This window comes from Acyrthosiphon pisum, chromosome A1, assembly GCF_005508785.2.
Source record: "Acyrthosiphon pisum isolate AL4f chromosome A1, pea_aphid_22Mar2018_4r6ur, whole genome shotgun sequence".
NCBI lineage: Eukaryota > Metazoa > Arthropoda > Insecta > Hemiptera > Aphididae > Acyrthosiphon > Acyrthosiphon pisum.
Genome location: NC_042494.1, coordinates 38,655,687 through 38,677,767, shown reverse-complemented (window position 1 = coordinate 38,677,767; position 22,081 = coordinate 38,655,687). Strand labels below are relative to the sequence as shown.

At 27.5% G+C, this 22,081-nt stretch overlaps 1 protein-coding gene across 1 annotated transcript in view; it reads left to right on the top strand.

Annotated features, from left to right (window-relative positions):
* Window positions 1–8,253: 8,253 nt before the first annotated feature.
* LOC100575640 (frequenin-1) overlaps window positions 8,254–22,081 on the top strand; it is a 201,270-nt gene continuing 187,442 nt past the window's right edge. The window contains exons 1-2 of the mRNA XM_029487013.1: window positions 8,254–8,441; window positions 10,330–10,478. Of these exons, the coding sequence (XP_029342873.1) occupies window positions 10,415–10,478 (64 nt within the window). The 5' untranslated portion in view covers window positions 8,254–8,441; window positions 10,330–10,414. The remainder of the gene's footprint in view (window positions 8,442–10,329; window positions 10,479–22,081) is intronic.

The following is a 22,081-nucleotide window of genomic DNA, read 5'->3' as shown; positions in this document are numbered from 1 at the left end:
AAAATCGATTTTTCGTCAAAATTAAATGGATAGAAGATGCAGTTATCCAGGACGTTATTATCCGATTATAGTTTAATTACAAAACTGTTTCCACTTACCACGATTGTTTAAAATATTTTGTGTGATATTTCAAAACCATATAATTCTACTATAATAGGTACCTATATCTACTACCATTACACAATTTCCTAAAAATATACATTATACACGCGTTATAATGAACTGTCACTGCGAACCTCGGGTTGGACGTGGTTATGTTTTGAGTATATGATGTCTAGTGTATGGCAGTCGGTCATTGGGATTTAATAGGTAGATGTACAGTTATTCAGTATACAAATCAGTGGCAAAAGTGCAATCCGGCTATTTAAAAAATCTATTTCAGTCGAACGTTCAGAAAATGACTCGTGTATCCTATAGAAATACCGAATGTAGTCGACTCTGTAGATGTATCGTTACTCGTTAGGTTGGTCGATTACCTATAATATAAGATGGGGAATAGTAAAAATGTACAACACACTTTCGTAGTACTCATCTACGTCTATGCTTATGTGTGAAATTGATTCAAAGTTTTCGTGTAAATGTATATTTAAGCTGTGTGAAGCTGTAACCACATTGGTAGACCGTAATAAATAATAATATAGGCACATGTTTTTTTTTGTAAGTAGATCAAAACACTCACAAGGTATTTGCTGTAAATGAGTCAAGAAAAACAACGGGTTTTAATACAATGTAAGTAATAGATAGTAATTATCGAAAAAAAAAAAAAATAATGCAAAATATATAATGTTATAAATATTGCAGGCACCTACTCAGAACTCGCTAGTAACCGATAAATCGAGCACGTCGTTCGATTATTCTGTACTGGATAGTCAGTAATAGGTATGTAGTTGCAGAATACTGATATGGGGTTTGTCATTATTTGTTCACTAGTCAGCACTACGAGGTCCATGGTTCGAGAATCGTTCAAATGTAACGATCGGCGTGTAAGGAAAATTCGTAAAAAAATTGTTTGTCATTAATTGTGGTTATCATTTGAAAACTTAAACAAATCATTACACGTATAACAAATAACACACAACTATAGCATAATGAGTGATTGTGTTTATGCAATTCACGTATATCGTATAAGCGTATGGTTTTACGCTAATTCACCGTTTGTCTACATTAGGAACAAGTAAGTAGTAGTAGGTACACGTGTTTGTATTAATTTTCTAAATCCTAAGCAAATAGTAATCCAGACCTCGTTTGAGTATATCTCTGTGGAGGAATCCCAAAGGGTGTTAAACATTTAAGATGCATCCTGGTAGGTAGGTAATTATTTGATCAGAGATAACTCTAGAATAACACCAGTGCATTGAAAATGGTTGCAACTATAAGTATATCGGTTGGACCTTGAACTCCTTGAAGTAGCAATATTGTATAATATGATCTAAATTTACTGCTACCACAGGTTTATTTGTAACATTTTAACCTCATTTATAAAATATAATAATTTAACATAATGTTAGAATTTATATACCTACGCATTCAATTTGAATATATTTTTTTTTAGTATCTTTGGACAGTTTGTCAAAATGATAATTCGTTAAAAGTTCTTTAACCAAATACGTAATTCGATATTCATCAAAAATATAATAAATTGGTAAAATAATAATATGTATTTTTGATGTGGTTCGAATAATACCAAGTTTGATAGAAGAAAATATATCATAAAACTATCTCACCTTGTCTTCTAATTAGCATACATTGAATGGGCTAAGTTTAAAAATATGCAGTAAAACGTCCTTAAAACGGACAATCTATAAGACGGAAATCTCTTTACAATGGAAAATAACAACACTGCCGTATAACCTATATCCCGTTTATTTTAGTCTCCAATAACGAAAACTCGGTTTTAAAAATTACCCGCCGTTTTTCACGAATCGAAATTTACGAATGAACTTTTTCCCGAATGGTATTTTGCCCGAAAATCCAAAAATTCGAAATCTTTTTCCCGAATACCTTTTTCCCGAAATAAAAAATTCAAAGTATAATTAATAGCATATTGTGTAGCAAGGGCGGGAAGTGAGCTATTTCAGTAGTGGCCCGCGGGCGACGTGTGCGGCGTTAAAGATAGTATTTCAGAAAAAGTCCGGGTATCTTGCCTTTATCGCACTTTACCGTCGTCACATAAACATTTTTTGTATATACTATCAGTAGGCTTAGTTAGCTATTCTAGCTAGGAATGCCTTAATTAATAATAAAAAAAAAAAAAAAAAAAACATGAACATTTAACTGATTTGTATATTACACCGATATCACCACATCATTGTAATCGTAGATTCGCGATATTCGCAGGATATATCGGCTGTCGTTATACTTCCATTTTCAAATATCTATAAAAATTGTGTTTTCTTGTAAATTTTATATCAAAATTATTTTTATTTTATTTTAATTTACCATCATGACTGAAATTAAAATTTTGGGTGAGTAAAATTATTTTACGGTGGTTTTATTTACGTGTGGTCTTAATTACCAGTCAACGGAAAAACATACTGGGAATGTCAAAAATTACGTAGGAATTATCGATTTAGGTGAAAAGTGTTCGGGAAAAAAGGTTTAGGGTATACGTACTTTCGGAAAATATACCATTCGGAAAAAAGGGGTTCGGGATTATAGGTTTTGGGTTTTTGGATTTTCGGGCAAAATACCGTTCGGGATAAAGTTCGTTCGAAAACTCCTTTGTAACAAAAAATCCAAGTGATTCCGTGATAAGGATGTTTTACTGTATATGGATGAATTATGGGTTTAGTGAGTAAGGAATTGATAAAAAAATATGAAAAAGATATAAAAAAAGGCTTGAAAAATCTTAATAGAGCTTATGACAAGGTAAGGTTAAGTCGATGTGTTATAGTGGGTGTGCCCGAGTACCTAATTTAGAATTATGTATTATTAAATAATCAATAGCTATACATACAGTTTTAAATTGGAATAATCACAGGCTGTAAGACTGAATTTGAATTATAAAAGCTATGAAAATAAACGTATAGACTTATATCCAATATATCAGAATTATAGCTACATATAAAAGTTAAAACACTAAATTTATGTATAGATAATATTATACTGATAATATTTAAAAAATGTTATTTTGAGATTTAATATCTTATATTATCGTACAAGTATTGTCATTAATTAAAAGTGTACTATTTTCACTCAAAATAAAATAGTTTTATGGTTTATGAAAAGGCTTGTTATTGGCGAATGAGTTTTTCTTAAATTAAGTTATATTGTAATTACTAATTTAATTATTACCTACCTACTGTAATTTCCTTATTGGTTTAATTATAAGACAAAATACAAAAGGACGTTATTGAAACTTTTTAATAAGTGCAAATTAAATTAATTTTGTATATCTTCCTCATTTTTTCAATTTATAATGAGCTTATTCAAATTCTGATTTTTAGAATTTGAAATACCTATACCTAAAGTCCATATTTTCACATGATTGTGATTGATTTTTCGTACTACTTAGGGAGCGTTCTGTGATGAATGGTGATACACATTTCTATTTTTCAAAAGGAAATTCACCTTTTTTGCAATAAATTATTAATTGCATCATTTTTTTAAAAAATGTTGATGTACCTAAATTAAAATTCGTAAGAGTGGTTTTCCAGTAGTAAAAATTTGTATATTAAGGATAATAGTCTTTAAAATGGGTTTTCAAAAATATAAAATAACTTAATATCAGATCTAGTATTTATTATATTTAGACCATTATTTTTATAAATTATAAATATTGATAGATTAATATTAATTACTAAAATGTTCAAATCATCATAGCCCAAATATCTTCCAAACCCATTATCATGGACCTATTATCCTTTGGACACTAAGTTAAAAAACTCAAAACTATTCGGTCAAATCTGGATTTTAGTACGTAATATTGTAAAATGTTAATCATGCAAGAGAATAATATTTTAGGGAATTGTTTCAATAAAGTAAAAATAATTTTTTTTCGTAGAAATAACAACTTTCCAACTTAAATTATTTTTATAATAACTGGGTAAGTCAAATAGTAAATAAAATTAATTTTCGAGTAGTGGATGTCGAAAATAATAGAAATATGAAAGAAGATAGAACATAATTTAACTTTCAATGGTAGAACAATATAGGTATATAACATTGCACATCTAAGCCTAGAAGTATCACTTAAATGGTGTTGCGTTTACTGTCACCATAGATATAATATTTCACAATTCACAACTATATTTTAATTCAAATTATAAACAATAGAGAATTCAAATTATATAATTTATTGAATTTTAAATGGATATAATAGCTTAGAGCTGTTGACATGATTGTAACTAACACCAGTGTTCAATAATCACATGTCTATAGACAACACGGAGTCTGATACTATTATGATATTATAATAACACGAGTTTTCAAAATATAATATAATATAATATAATATGATGACGAAACAGTAGGTAACAATGCTTTTGCTGGTTCTTTGTTCATGAACCAGAATTATATGATGACTTCGGTAGATACTATTTAACGAAATGAGATAGATAGATAGATAGAGAGAGAGAGAGAGAGATGTGTGAGAGGGGGGAAACCACTATTGATTTATTTTAATAACTATTAGGTAACTATTAGGTAGTTGGATATTTTTCAACACTTTCGTAGTAATTGTTTAATTTTCGATTTGTATGTTAATTTCACATTACTTCAGCCAGGTTAAAAATATATATATTTTTCTAGAGACGTGCTGTGCTAAGTTATTATTCGTGCATATAAATACCTAAAGATATTATCATCCATGACGAATAGTTTTTCTCTCGTGAATCATTAAGAACGAGCTTGCGTTAATATAATGCGCTCGCTTGCTTACTATAGGTGGTAGAATTGTTCATTAACATTACACAAATCGACGCCAAATGACGGATTTTAATAAATTGCGAATTACGAATTGCCAACCGCGAACACACGCAAATAGTGTGTAGGTAGAGCTCTCAAGGTACACTTATGTTGCTGTAATCCGGACGAGGTGTACACACCTGGGACGAAAGTCAGTTTAATCTCAAATGCCGAGCAAACGGAATTGTTAATAATTACGGACCGTACACGAATGCCGTTAGAAATGCTTGGCAACTTTTCGTCGTCACAGACGCAATATATTTTCATCAAACCATAAACTAAAGTTGTTTCGGTAAAATTCGGCAGACGGCTTATATTTTCGTTTGAAAAACAACTTTAAGGTAATTTACTGTTGACATGCTTGTGCAGAAACACTATACCGCGTAGTGGACTGCATTGTAATAGAGTTTATATACATTTTAGTAACTATTTTGTTTTTTACCCGCAAAATAAAGAGAACCGTTTCGGTTAGGTTGAGCGGTGAAGAGTGAGTTGTGAAAATTACGATAGGTATGAAAAACAATGACAATAAACTACTTGGAGGTAGGTATGTGATTATGTGAACTGGAAATTAATCGAAATGGATTGTATTTTGAACAACAAAACAAATTATTATTCTCGACTATTTCTTACTGGAATGTGGAAATATAATCCAGATTAGATATATTATATAAATGATTTTATTATTAACAACAAAAATCTAAACCGAATAAACCATTAATCATTAGTAGTACATATTAGATAATATTTTATCAATGTTTATCAGTCGCCACAGTTTGGTTATACAACAACAAATAAAGATGAATTTTGTAAATATTTTTAAACAATAATTGTTTTCTATCGTGACAAAATATCTGTAGGTATTGGCTAAAAAAAAAGAATGCTTGTTAATTGATTCACTGTATCTATTGGATACACTGTTTATGTGTCATGTTTGAAATACATATAAAAGCTTGTAATAATTATTTAATAGCATAACATTAATGGTTAATAATTTGCAGCTGATAAATAATGAAACTTTTTCGTTCGTATTTAGGTTCTGCTATATTTACCCTTCATTTGTTTTATATAATTGGTCATCCGATTGATGATGACTTATCTTTTAGGTACGTATTAGTATTATTATTATTTTTAAAAAAAATATTGAAAATCAATGGAGGAGATATTTGACTAGCATTTTACGATGTGATAAATACATTTCTATGCTCAATATTATACTATCCGAATATTCTATCCTAGCCTTTAAACTATATAAACGACAAGTATGAAAAATTTCAGGTTGAAAGCGAATAGAAACGATCATTTAATTCAGAAGAAAACATCATACCAAGAAACGGATGATGATTTTTCCGAAAATGTGGATAAATTGTTGCAGAATGTATCAAGGGATGTTTCCGCCATGCTTGACAATTCCTCCACTTCAGAAAATTTGTTGTGCCAGATAAATAATATTTATGTGGTAAGCAATTTCAATGCTTCTGATGTAAAAGTGGGAGAATCGTCATTCAGAAAATATCCCAAAACCAATAAAAATAAGAAGTCACAGAATAAAAAAAGCAAAGAAAAGGAATGTAATACTTCTGAAGTTAAATCCACTAAAATCGGAATGCCAGAATACTTCGAAAAAGCGGAAAACACGGGGAAATCTTCATTTATTTCAAACCTTCCTACGACAATAATTCAAACTACTGAAAATAATTTACATATTACTTATCGGTATCCTTCTAAAACCAATGTATAATATTGTTTATATTTTAGTGTTTTTTTTCTATTTAAAGATACCTACACAAAAAAGTATCATTAGCATAATATTATCTAACATATTTTATACTATTTATATTTGGAATTTTTGACATGAGTACATTTGTATAATCTAAAGAAAAAATTATTATTCTGCATCTAATTATATTATTACTTAATACTTACATTATTATTCAAATTGTTTTTGAGTTTTAGATTCTGAGTGGAGCGATGAATGTATTGATTTAACAATGATGTGTGTTTTTTTTTTATTTTTTTATTTTTTATTTTTTTTTGTGTCTGTCATCACCTTTTAGGACAGTTAAAGTGCTTGGATTTTCTTCAACAGTACGTTTTCTGATAGGAAAGTGAATCTAGTTGGTACTTTTGACCCCCCAAAGTACCAATTAGATTCACTTTCCTAAAAAAGTGAATTTTTAAAAATGTAAATATTATACTTGTATTATAATATCAAGCACTTAATATAAAATGCATTATGTTTTGAGAAAATAGACAGGAAATATTACTATCTAAACATATTAAAAAATAGTTGTAGGTATGTTAACCCCAAGTTGGAGGGTATCCACACTGGTGGGCCTCCCTCCTCACGCCATTCATGTTATGTACCATCAAGTTTTTTTTTTTGCTATCAAATTCACTTATTGTTGTATATAAATATTACAGATTGTAAATATCTATTTTCATCTAAAAAAAAAAGGTATGTTAAAAAAAATGTATTCCTTTTTTTATTGAATACAAAACCTAATAATATATATATATATAAATTACATAATTCTATCTTTTAAATAGAAGAAGTTACCTATTTCTCGTCATTCGAAATTGCATTTCAATAAAATGAGATATATAATATTTTAAAGTTAGTTATACTTATATTATGTTTGACATTTTAACGTGCACATATTTTTACAATTTTTTGTTGCATATTTACAGGTATATTTTTCCTTTTTTTAGCTTCCATAACTTCCGAGCAATATTTATTATTATTGTTATATTATGTCCATATAGTACCTATAGTTATATGGGTAATAATAATATTATTTCTATCATTTGGATACAACCCCGAGTATCTCACGAATTTTATACAAATGATTTAAAAATGGCAGTGGAACCGCGAACAAATAAAACGAAACGAAACACAAACACAATTTTTTTTCAACGAGAACTATAATATTATTATACTCACAGCGGGACAATCTAAATAGTCTCAAGAAAAACAAACGTTGTTTGGTTTCGATCTCGTAGTTTCGGCGCGGACACACGCGCGGGTTCTGACTTTTGAAGGGCTGTGCAAGTGCAGGGTTATTAAAATAATACCGCATTGTTCGCGTTGTAATGGTTTTTTTTTTTTTTTTACGCACAATAATAATGTTGTACACCGCAAATCGGCGCCATATCACAATACACCTTCGTATTATACCTCAAAAAGTGCGAACTCGCGTTTCGCGCACGTGTACACATTACACAGGGTACGCGTGACGGTGATTAACCGACAACGTCACGGGCGGCGGCGGCGTGTAAGGGCGCGCCTAGCAGCCAAAGTCCATCGGTTTACTCGCTCCCGACCGACGGGCGACGACCGCGCGGCAGTCACGCATTGTTGCGCCTTGCGTTGCTGTTCATCGTTCACGCGAGTGCGTTCGTTTTCGAAAATCGTTTTTGTTTTTTAAAAATCGCCCCCCCCCCCCGCCATATCGAGTTTGGTTTTTGCGACCTTCCGCGGTGCATTATCAACAGTGGATTCGCGTTCAAGACGGGCACTAGATTTTCAACGAAAGGTAATTCACATCTTTCCACCAGCATTTTGTTTTCTATTACCTATTATACCGATATTATTACAATAATTATTATTGTAACCATGGATGTAACATTAATTAGTCGTTACATTGGTGACGAAATGGTTTAGAATTAGTGGAGTGCAGGTTGATAATTCGCTTGTACCTACATAGCCACATAGGTAGTACTTACCGCGTATAGTATACATACTTACTAATTACTAAAATAATGTAGGTAGTGTAACATTTTATAAATATTATTATATATACGCCACACACGTTCATACCTGTTGATTAAATATTTAACATATTACGAAAAAATAGCTAAATACTCAAACATAAATATAAGCTTATAAGTAAAGAATGTATGGTTTTAAATTTTAATAAACAAACTTGTTTTTATTTTTGAAATTTAAATTTTTATATCCTGTCAAGAAGTTCCATCACTGGATGGATTCTTCTTTCAAGCCTCTAACCCATCAACTCCCACAGTGCTAGTATTTATTGTAAAAAAATAAATTTACGGATCGTATAAATAAATTAATAATGTAACAAAACAAAAAAAAAATTTTATACGGAAATTAATAAATGATATGATATGAGACAATTTTGTTCAATTAATAAACGATTTTAAATATCACATTGACGTACAGATATTGAATCATATTCTTTAATTTTATTCTTAGTCGAGAAAATTACAAATAAAGGACTAAGTAAACAATGCTAAATAGCCACTATAATATTATACAACTTACTCAATATTTCATAGTTAATTATAATTTTATAACACTCAAATAAGAGATGTATATATTATGTTGTTATGACAACTGCAAGATGTATATAAGTTGAGCTTTTAATTATCAAAATGAAGCTCTAATGTTAAATTTAATATTTATAAAACGCTTATTGTCATAGTTAAGGAAGAATAATATACTACATGTGTAGTAGAACATTATTCAACAGATTTCAACAGTTTTACGTGACATGTAATATACCTAATATTGTATGTTTATTAAATATTTAATAATTTAAAAAAAAAAAAAAACAATTATACAATTATACATTATACATTTGAATTATCTATCTACTGTAAGCTGTGCTTGTGGCGAAGATAGTGAGTTACAAATTAATACTTGTACTTAAAAACTAAAATGTGTGTATAATTTATGTACAGCTATTCTAATTATTAAATTGACATACTTACCTAAGTAATTTTTATTAATTTTTAGTTATATTTCTAAAAAAAAATGATAAGGAAATAAATATTTCTGTGCATTGTAATTCAATATTATGGTAACAATAAAATATAGGAACTGTTATATAAAAATAAAATTTAATATTGTATTTTAAACCTATTTAAAAATTGAAATTACAAAACATATCAAATATCTTTATTATTTTAAGCTATCAAATTCCTAAACTTAAAATGTAATCTCTGTGAAATAGTTATTAGGGAGTGAAATAGATATCCTGAATATTCTTTAAAATTAATAACTGTCATCAAATGATGAGATTCATAAAAATGTATAGTTGACTACCTATTGATAAGTAATTTATGATAACTTTAATATTAATTATTGATTAGAATAATACTGTTGAGTACTGATAGAAGGTTTTTAAAAATGATAGATATAGTGATTTAGCATCTCAAATATATTTGGTTTATATATTTTATTATTTACAAAAAACATAATGTAGAGATACAGTTTTAAATTTTAATCTTTAGAATGTTAATTTAATAAACAATAGACGAATTCTTTAGCCAAAATGTCCAACACTATACTGACTACTTGCCAGTTGCCACGCTAAGTGAATCGTTACTGTGTACAAGTCTCTTCACTAACTCAGAAAAGTAAGATGGACAAATAATACAATTTAAACATTTTTTCAGTACCTATAATAAGACAATAATCCAGTAACGTCAGATGCAAGAAGGCTGTTCTTGCTCAGATATACACAGATAAGAAAAAGAAAGCATGGGCAAAAGAAATTCAAAACTGAAGCAAGATACAATCGACAAATTAATAGAAGACACATATTGTAAGTTATTTCAAAATATTAAATGTTGTAATACAATTTTAGACTCAAATGTGAAAATTAACTAGTTAAAGCTAAGTTTAAAAAAATAATATTTTAATGTAACTATCGTTAGTTAATTTTCTAATTATTACCTAATAACTTAATTAGTTAAAGAATCCATTGTAATAACTTAATTTTAAAAAGAATATGTATAAGTTAAAATCTTCCTAGTGCCGCCAATGGGCGTCTTCCCCTCTCCTGTCCTTCTATTTATATATGTTTTAATTTATCATATTTGCTTATTGTACCAACTACTGAATAAATTACAAATACAGATTGTAACTTTCTTCTGAAGTAATAAAAAAAAGTTTAAATTGTATGTATACGTCATACCTATAACTAAAGTAAATGCTAATTAATTAGTTTTACTGAGTTTATAATATTAACATTTTCTATAGATGGAAAAATTAAAAATATTCATACACATTTGTAATTTTCAATTTTTTTTACAAATAGAAATATTTTTGCTATAACAAAAAGTTGGAAAATGTAATACATGATTTCTTATAAGTAGTGTTACTATAGCCATTCAAAAAAATTAAAGATACATAGGCACGATTTTTTTTTATTAGCATTTTCAGTTCAAATAATGATACGATTCTGTAAAAAAAAAAACGTGTACCTATTATAAAACAACAAACTAATAACTACGAACATGTTAATTGTAATAGGTATAATTATGAGAGGGTTCTATAAAGGACTAATTAACAAATTATAAATCTATATTTCCATGATATTGCCATTGTTTTTGTTTTATATTAATTATTCAACCAATACATATTTATGGGTCTGATTATCTTAAAATAATAGACTGGTCCTAATGAAACAATACTTATATAAATTATAGTCAATAATAGCGCTGCTTTTAATGCCCCCGTTTATCCAACTACCTACTTGGACTGAAATTCAACTAGAACTATCACTGTAGAAGAGTTTAATATTCATCATCTTTTCTGGATCTACAATATAAATATTTAATCATGAATCAAGTCCCACAGAGATTTAAGATTTGTTTGCCCATAAAATATGTATTAAATGTTACAAAGTACCTACTACTCAACAAGGACCTGCATCAATTTAAAAAAGGCATTTCTTTACGGTAAATATATTTCTAAAATCAATGGTTTTTCACTATTCAATTTTCGAAAAATGTCAATGACGATTTGATTTAAGCCCACATGGTAATGGAAATCTAGGGAAAACATTAAGAGTATTGAGTAGATGTTTGGCAGAACATGGTTTGGTATATTATAATATTAGTCTTTGTACATCAGAATGACATTTGTACAAAATTATAAATATGGTAATTATTTAAAGTTAAAAAAAACTGGCTTGCATGGTACAGTGAGATAAAAATGCATAAATATTTTACAAAATTTAAACTATTTTAATAATTATAAATTATTACCGATACGTGAATAAATTATTTAATATAAAAATACACCAATATTATAACATTGTCATATTTATAATTTCGTATATAAGAGTATTATAAGCGTGTATATTATGTGAAATAAGATCCCTTAATGTGGGTAGTTTATTGCAAAAAAAAAATCATATGTGTGGGTGTGTTTGTGTGTATCTATGCGTGCATATGTGCGTAATAATATTATTAGGCTGGTGTTGAATTTGATTTCGTATTTGCAACTGTCCCACGAGAGTTCAGTTTTGTCACCAAGATCCGAGAAGAGGTTTCCGTATAATAAATTTTCGTCACCGCCTTGACGACATGAGCAAGTTAAATCAATTTATACTTTTTTCTAACCCTGATTGAATTTTGCTCAGATAACCCAATGATGAAAACTTTTATTGTTTTATCGAACGATGAGGGGATTTTATATTTTCGATTTTGATTATTCTTTACAAATTCCGTTTAGTAAAACAATAATTTGGTTCATGCGGGCGTAACTAGGATTGAATAGTTACAGGGACTAGAGTCCTAGAAAACCAAAGTGTAAAATACACCGGAGGGCTAAGCCCCCCACACCCCCCTAATCAGCGTAACTAAAGTTTAATAATCACAAAAACTTTGCCAAATTTTTCCCGGTGCTTTTGAAAACTACTGAGAATTTTTACTTTTGACTACACAGTACGATACAAATTATATAACTATATCATACGAATAGGTAGGTGGGTATAAGACCACCCGCAAGGGGGTCTAGAGAGGGCCACGCCCCCCCGCTCATTTAGATAATACTGAATTTGTATAGCATTTTATTGCATTTATTTGCATTTTATATAACAGTCTTGGAGGACTGATAACTGATAAGGTGCCACAAAATTGTAAATTTTTTTTTACGATGTGATATAAAAAACAGAATTTATGGTGAATGTATTATTTAATAAAATAATATATAATATTATGATGAGCCATAGAGGCGCTATATAAGCTTGAAGCTAATATGCAATAAGCAGATAAGGTATACACATACACGCACATTTCTTCCGCAAAAACTATGATCAATATTACGATAAATTCGTACTTGATACATTCACGTATATTATAATATTATATTTTATATTATTAATTATTTTAAACATTTTTTTTTCTTCGTAAAGATTTAGGTTCTAACTACGAGCCTATATTAGGAGGGGCTAAAAACTAAAACTTTTTAGGGGGCTAAATACTAATACGGGAGGGCTAAGCCCCCCTAGCTCCCCCCTAGTTACGCCGATGATTGAGTAACATAGGTATGCTCTGTATAAGTAAAATTTTGTTTCCAACTTTCTATGAAATAATATCAACCTTAAAATATTTAATTGAACAACTATATAATGACATATTCATTTACGTAGGTATCAGATTTCAATAAGGTGATAATTACATTAAAAATATTGTAACATTTTTTTTGTTGACAATAATGGCACTATAGTATTATTATAAGTGTGAACAATTGATAAATATTGATGTGATATTTAATTTAAATTTTAATTGTATTTTGCTTCTTCAGCTGATTCTATATTGTATGAGAATAATAACATTATAATACATTGAATGTAGGACGTAGGTATATCATTGAACATACATATTATGAAAGCAAAATATATAGGGGGCTATGAATTTATTTTAAGATCTCACGTGAGTTAAAAATTAAAATACGATTGGTATGTTATGTTAGTGTTATATACCTTATATTTACTAGGGTTATTGTTAATTACCCCCCTTAATCTCTGATAAGTCTGAAATGCAACCTACGAACGTCTAACAATTGTTAATTTAAGCATTTAAAGTTCAGATAAAAGGAGTGGAGTGGCTGAGAATACCCTCGAGTTTCCAATATTGTAGCTTCACCGTTCCATCCATATAAACTTTGAATACTTATAAATACACAGTATAGGCACTATTACATACTATTTGCACAATTTTAGATATTTTACAATGATATTTTCAGAAAGAATTTTTTGGTTCACAATAAGTAATTAAAAATATGGGGGATTTTTTAAAAAGAAAACATTTAAACAATGTAAAACCACTTCGTGTGCAATATTTTTTTCTCAAATGAAAATCGGTCAAGAAAACTACCTAGTGTATGATATTATTGTCTAAAACTGACCAGACAATAATTATTAGTCGAGATTATACGTTAAATAAAATATTACCACGTTGGAAAAGAATGTAGTAGTATTATCAACGGTACTCCGAATAATATTATTAATGATCCACTAATACCTACGTTTACATTGGTGGATATTATAATAATATATTGTCCGATCGTTAGAACAATGCGAGGGAATAAAGGAATTCGGCGCGAAATATGATGGCCGATTAAGTACGTTTAGGTACCGATCGTTGTGCGAACTACCAACAATAACCAGGTCATAATATTATTATACTATTATGTTATTACTTAGTAGATATTAAGTCTGCCGAAGAAAATTCTTTTTGAGGAACGATAATGCGCCGGACAAGAAGACCGAAGACGACTCGGCGATATAAATATCATACGTACCTAGGCCGCTTATCAATAACGGCGGCAGTGGATAGCGTGCGCATGTGTTTCAGCCGTTTCATCCATTTGACGTAGGTACATGCGAATCATAATTTATCAACACTCGTTATACACGGCGCTGACCTATATTCCGCGGGCCGGACGATTTCGGGAATACGCACGTGGGGACCCGCAAAGGAATTTTGTTTCTAATGTTATAACATTATACGAACCTTTATTAAGGTATATAATGCATATCATTATTATACAATATATAAGTTGTGACGCTATTATATAATAGCGGCTATTAATATTTAACGGTACAGGCACGTAGAAATTCGACTTTAATTTGAAAACGCGAATCTAACTACAAAGCGTACCGGCGTGATCGAAACAAACGAGATGAACGTAAGTAAAAATATACCTAATATAAGTACATAGGTACCTACTGGTTTTAATATGAATGATAAACAAATATAATATGGTCCAACTATTGTTCTAACTTTTGCCAATATATTATTAAATTATATTTTTTTAAATTTATAATTATGTGAAAAAAGTAAGCATACCTATTGAGTAACCGTATTCTTTTACGCAGTTAATTTATTACATATTTCATCAGTTTTTTTTTACTATACCCTGTATAATGTATATTATAAATTGTGCGGATATTTACGGATATGTACAGTAATATCATTCGTACTATTATGAGTTTAATATTGGTTTCTTTTCGTTATTCACTGTTTTTAGTCTTAACTCTTCATTATTAAGATAATTCTCATTTTTCATGAAAACTATTAGATAAAATGATTGTATAGTAAAAAATTAACAATTTAATTATATTATAATATTTTACCATTGAATTGAAATTAATTTATAATTTGTTAAGTGTTTTATATTATTCTGTCTTAAGAAATGCTAGATACTTATACTTATCGTCATGTAATTATTTATAATACATCTAATTTTTTTCTACATATATGTACTTTTTGTTCATTTTGTTATTATTATAATATGTAATATGTTATATTATGTAATAATATTACTATAAATTTAATAAATTTGGTAGACTAGTCTATAATTTATGCAAAATGAACTAAAAAGCAGTTAACATTTAAAAAAAGTTTTTTTCACCATAAACATAAAATGATTTTAGAACTTCCTTAAAGTTTATAGATATGACTAACATTGGACAAAAAACATTTTTCTTCTTAAAATATGAATTAGACTTCCACTAATTTAAACTTTTCAATGACTTCATAGAGATGAAAACTTCTGTTTTAACAAATCCAATTACGAAATTATGTTTCATGTTTTATATACATATCATATTATAAGCACAAACTGTTATTTATGGTATTTGTTATGTTTATAGTGTGAAATTTCGTCAAGTTCAGATGCTTATTGTTTAAAGCAATTCATTTTACAGTGTTGAATAATATAATAATATAATTGTTATAATTTGTGTTTATATGACTTATATTTGTTATCAAATGTGATCTTGTCTTCAATGATTTTTTTATTAAATGTATTAAGACATAATGATATGTATTGCGTTATAATGTACTCGATGAAACAATTGATTTATTATTTTTTAATCATTACAAATCTAACAGAAATGTATTATTCAAAAATATAGTATAAATTATAAAATATATTATTTTTTTTAAATGTATTATTTAATTAATGAGACTGTTGACGTGAAATACTTTATCTTTTCTTTCTAATATTTGGTAAAATCAATTTTTTCAAAAAAAGGTAGGTACGCTACATCATGTTTATTTCAATTGTAAAAAAAAATTAAAAAAGAAATTAAAAGCTAGTTAAAATGTAACGACAGAATTTAAAAAAGAAGATGTTTCGATGAATTAATTAGGTTTGACACTCTCGGAAATTACGGTGAACGACCCCGGGAAGGAATATTCTGAAAATACGAAAAAAGCTGAAAATTTTTTTTCAATTATTATTTCTGTTATTATAGACAGCCACGTCTTGATTTATGTATATTTTAATTTTTAATTACCTAGTTTAACTATAATATTATCTCATATATTTTAGTAATTTTAAAACTTATTAATAAGGATAAATAATAGTAAAGGATAGTTCCATCATTAGTTACAGTCATACAGACCTCTGACCTACAGTTCATAATAATATGTTAATCAGGAAAAAGAGGGATTTTGTTCATAGTAAGTACCTATATATGTATACTACCTTTGTAACCCTTTTCAGTAGTTTAAGACTCTGATAGAAACGGGAAAATATAAAAAAAAAATCATACAAATGTTTTGTTAATTATTTATTGTCTACTCTAAGAACTCCAACAAAATATTCAGAACATTTAAATATTCATTGGTATACACTATACATAGTATATAGTTAAACATTTATTTTGGTTTATTAGCTAGTTAAAACTTAAAATCTATAATATGGGCAATGGTCTAGGTCTCTATGCCCTAACCTAGTCTAAAGTATCCCGAGAATATTTTTCAGAATTTCGATTTGTTCAAAAAATATTGTTATTTTTTATTATAAATTCGTATTGAATTATTTGATAATTTAAATTACCTATCTGTGGTATCTAGGACATATTTTTAAATACTGTTTTAGTAATACATATTTATATAATAATGAGATCTTGAATATATTAAATATTAAAGAAATAAAAACAGCTGATTCTTATAAAAATTAAAAATCGTATTAAATTAAAAAAAAATTATTAAATTGTTTGTTTGCTTTTTTTAATGTAATAAAAATCAGAGAATTTTAATGGGACCCATCGACTTCACCAATATAGCATCGATTCCATCAGCGCAGGTGCATAAATATATTAATCAATTGAAACCTAGTTTTATTTTTTGTTTGGTATGTTTAAGCAGTGTAAGTGTTTTTTTAAACGGAAATTTAGCAAAGAACTTGAATATATCAGAATAATTAAATTAAATAAACCATAGATTATCCTTACGTACCTATCGTAAACATTATTAAATTCCCACACGTTCCCAGGAATTCCCGTCACATAGTGTTCCTTGAAATTTCCCATCCCTAGTATCGATATATTAATCAAAAATCGGCACTCCTGGTAAATTATAGTACACATAATTTAAGTCTGGAAAGCAATAAGTTAAGTGTATAGACACATAATTACCATTACTTGATTAAGTAATAAGATTAGTTCAACAAAAATAATTTTTATATCAGATCGGTTTTATACAAATTAATTATAAAGTTTACATACAACTAGTTTTCCAGATAAAAATTGAAAAAATAAATTCAGACGTGCAACAATCACACATACCTACTGTACAAAATATATTTAAAAAAACTTATAATTATAAAGAATTCTTAAAATTTTTAAAACTTAAATTGTTATTCTATAATATTAATGTTCAAAATAAATCGATTTACTTGTAGTTTCACATTCAAAAATATGAACATAATATTTCCTGTTGTGACAGGAATTTGATTTGTGGATGTTTACATTTTTAAGTAAAAAGCTATTTTTTTTAAGATTTTGATTTTAAACCGGAATTCACAAAGATTATCATTACCTAAATCGAGTTTCAAAAAAATGAAATTTACAATTTTAGTTAACCAACAGATAATTATATTTTTCACTGCAAGTCGAAATAATGATATTACAGTAAACTCTCGTTGTGTCGATACTCAAGGGACACAAATAAATATTTGAGACATTGAGATTCATTGTTATGTTAATTATTTCAGGGGGATTTCAATCGAGTTTGATATTACGAAAAATCCAATATATCGACGTTTGACATAATAAGAATCCAATGTGTTAGATTGAACAGTTTCAAAAAAAATCTAAATACCTAGGTACACGAAATTTACGAAATTTAACGTTCTTTAAAATGTATTTGCAAACACTATGTCTTGGTATTATATATGATTATATTCTCTTCATGAATAAGTTCGAAATCGTCCTCCAGCTAATGTTTTTAAGTTTGATCGATAACTTAAGTTAGTGATAGCGAAAGTTATTTGTTCCCTTCGATCAGCTATGTTTTTTTTTTTTTTTTTATCACCAATGATTATGTCAAAACCATAACATTTGAAACATCAACGGACGATAAGTTAACACTGCAGGTGATATATATTTTGTAGCGTAAATTGATTTATGGTTTCAACGTACCTATGCACAATTATGAACCTTATTGTAATAATTTTGAATATCAAGTCGGTCATTTACCAGAAAAAGTTTAAAATGTTACTGTTGTTTAGCTATTAATATTAATAAAGTTTTAATTTCAAAAGCGTTTTATGGGTTTATCGTGCTTGTAATATTTTATAAAATACCACAGTGTCATTGAATTATTAAAAATCAATTACAAATCCTCGTACACGTGTAAATATTCTATTTGTTAACATTATAATATAAAAACGTTTTTGACACGTTCTATTTTATGAAACTATGTATCGACTACAAAATAGGTATGTTTGTATGTTTCAACTTTTCATATAATGTAACTTGTTATCCGCAGGTAGTGCACATATTTTCACAACAATATTAACATAACGAGTATTGAACTCGTATTTTGCTGAGATTAAGAACGACAAACTAGCAGTTTGGATTTTATTAATATATGTCAGTGATAAATTTGAAATTATGTTAGCATTTTAAAATATAAAACTACGGTTACAATAAAGTATAAATGAGATAAATATTTTCATAATTATTTGTAAAAATTGTTACGTGTTAAAAAGTAGGTATTTGTTTCATAGAATTTTGAGTTTTCGGTCCATATTAGAAGGAGATACAAAAAAAAATGTATAATTACAATTTATTGTAATTTTTATAGCTCATTTATTATAATAAATACTTATATTATTATATGTTTATAACCAAATAATAACAATCTTGTTCATATATAATAGGTATGCCGTATGCATATAAAAATCTCAAATTGCACGTCATGTAGATGACCGTACAATGTAATGTATGCGTTAAATTTGAATTCAACAAAAAATCATCACACATTCACACATGAAAATCGAGCAAAATATTAATCTTGACTTTATAAAAGTACCAATTTGGTCCAATTTTCCATTAGAAACTACCCCCAAAGTTAAAGATCAAAACATTTTTCTGCTATACGTCGCATGTATAGACATAAAATAACACAGTGTAAAATCAATATATTCATTACTTTACTCAGAATCTAAAAATCACTACCTAGTCTGCACATTAAAAGATCAAAGTACTTTATAAAAACGTATTTTTCATCAAAGTCTTTATGAAAACGTTCTCATCTTCGCGTTGAACTCCATATTTATATTTATTTAAATATAAAACTATAATTTACTTTTACATTTATTAGACATAACATTTGAGTATATAAAAGAAGTAAACATGATAATGTATAGAGTAATTTATTATTTTTTAACAGGAAACATTGATTATTTGGAAAAGTATGCATTTTTTGGTAAATATATTTGTTTACATAATATTAAAGTCATACAATAATATTTTTGAATAAACATTTAATGTTTATTGTAATCATTAAAAAAATAAAAAGTTTTTGGTAAATATTTTAAATGACGATATACATTTTTAATTTCATATTATGAAGTAGAATATTTTTAAAAAAAATTAAATATATAAAAATTGAATTTCAAATGAGTAATCAATTGGTTATAATTTAAAATACTTATAACTAATTAACATATAATTTTTCTTAAAGATCATAGTTTAGACTTTTTCAATGGTTAACATTTTTTCTATACTATTTTACGGATAATATACATTTTTTCGTAAATATCTATACCTACAACGTTAAATAGCATCATAATATAATTTAATTTACTCAATTTTTTGAAAAGAAGACATTTTTATTTTGTCCCATAAAATAATACCATTAAAGTTTCAAAACTTAAAAGTATATTTCAACTTTGAACCACATAATAGTGAAATAATAGATATATTAATTTTAAGTGAAAATAACTTTTACACAGCAACCCATACCCATCGTATCTTTATATAATACCAATGTATATTTTATATATTATGTTGTTTTAAAAATTGAAAATGAAACTTTCTGTATCTTTTTGATGAATACATTTTTGTATGAAAGCGTATATAAAACAATACAGTATATTTCAAAAACAAAAAATGTACGTGAATATTTACAACATTCAATTTATATTTTGAAGATTCATTTTTGAGATGATACCACTATGATTGAATTGGAGTTGTTTATTTTAACACGTATGGATTGTAATCCATAGAAAACAATATAGATATTACTTTTTTGTATTATTATTTTTATATTTCAATAAACTTTTCATGCGTAAAGATACAAAAAAATCAATACGGTGACAACATCGTACCGGATGTCGAATTATACAGTACACTGAAAATAATTTTAAGTTCGTAGTTTATTACTATTTGTTTCATGAATTGGGTATTGGTAAATGGACGTAAATATTGTACGATTCAATGCACAAAGATAATTTCATAACACTAAAAATAAATACGCCCTTTAGGAATTGGTATAACATTTTTAAAATATAATTTTGAGTTTTACCATACATTTTTACTATTTCATATTCAAATACTTAATACTTTAAAAGGCCTTTAGTTTCAATTCACTGTATTTGATTGTTAAATGTGTGACATATACGAAATGTTTCATACGATAAAAGATGACAGAAGCATTGTTTAGATATACAAGTTATTTACATTTGTCATTTTATAAAAGACCAAAACTAATTTCAGAAATATAAAGTTTATGATTTATTAATACCGTATACTCTTATTCACAGTAATTTAAAATATATTTAAATGCAACACGAGGAACTTATATAACATTTTGAATTTCACATGACTTGACATAAAAGTGTTTTATATTGTGACATTTAATAATATTTCTTTATGCATTGTATCTAAATAATATTAAATCGAGTCATTGTACTTAAAAATGGCAAACTAATAACATAAATAAGAGTTATCTCTTTGAAAATAAAAAATTATAAAAAGATTATCTCAAGTAAAATAATTGTTTCGAAAATAAAATGTCATCATTGATTAAAACTTGCAAGTTGCATTACAAGTATCAAGTATGTGCATGCTTATTACAAATTCAGGTTATTTTAGTTGACATTTTTAAATTTTTAAAACATAGTGAAACTGTTTGTATGAATATTATATGTGAGTTTTGTTGCATTACTTAGGTACCTGCTATTATATTAAGCATATAAACTAAATATCAACATATTTTATGGTCTATAATACAATTACCACAACCAGGATTGATTCAGGATTGAGATTGTGAGAATTTCGTTAAAATAATTATAGCTGCATTAAACCAGGGACTGGAATCTTATGGATTTTTTCGGTTCTGGTTCCGGTTCGGTACTTAAAATTACAAAATAAGGGTTCCGGTTCCGGTTAATTCCGGTTCTTAAATATGCATTTTTTCAAATATTACTTATTGCTTTTTAGGTAGGTTTTTATTCAAAGTCATAACTAGGCCCAGTTTTGTAAAAGATACGTTTAAATTGCATTTTAATAAAGATACAAAACACAAATACATACATTCAAAAAGTATTAAAGAACAAATACAAACACTTGGCATGAATTTAAATATAAATTAAAATATAATGTGTCAATGTGTG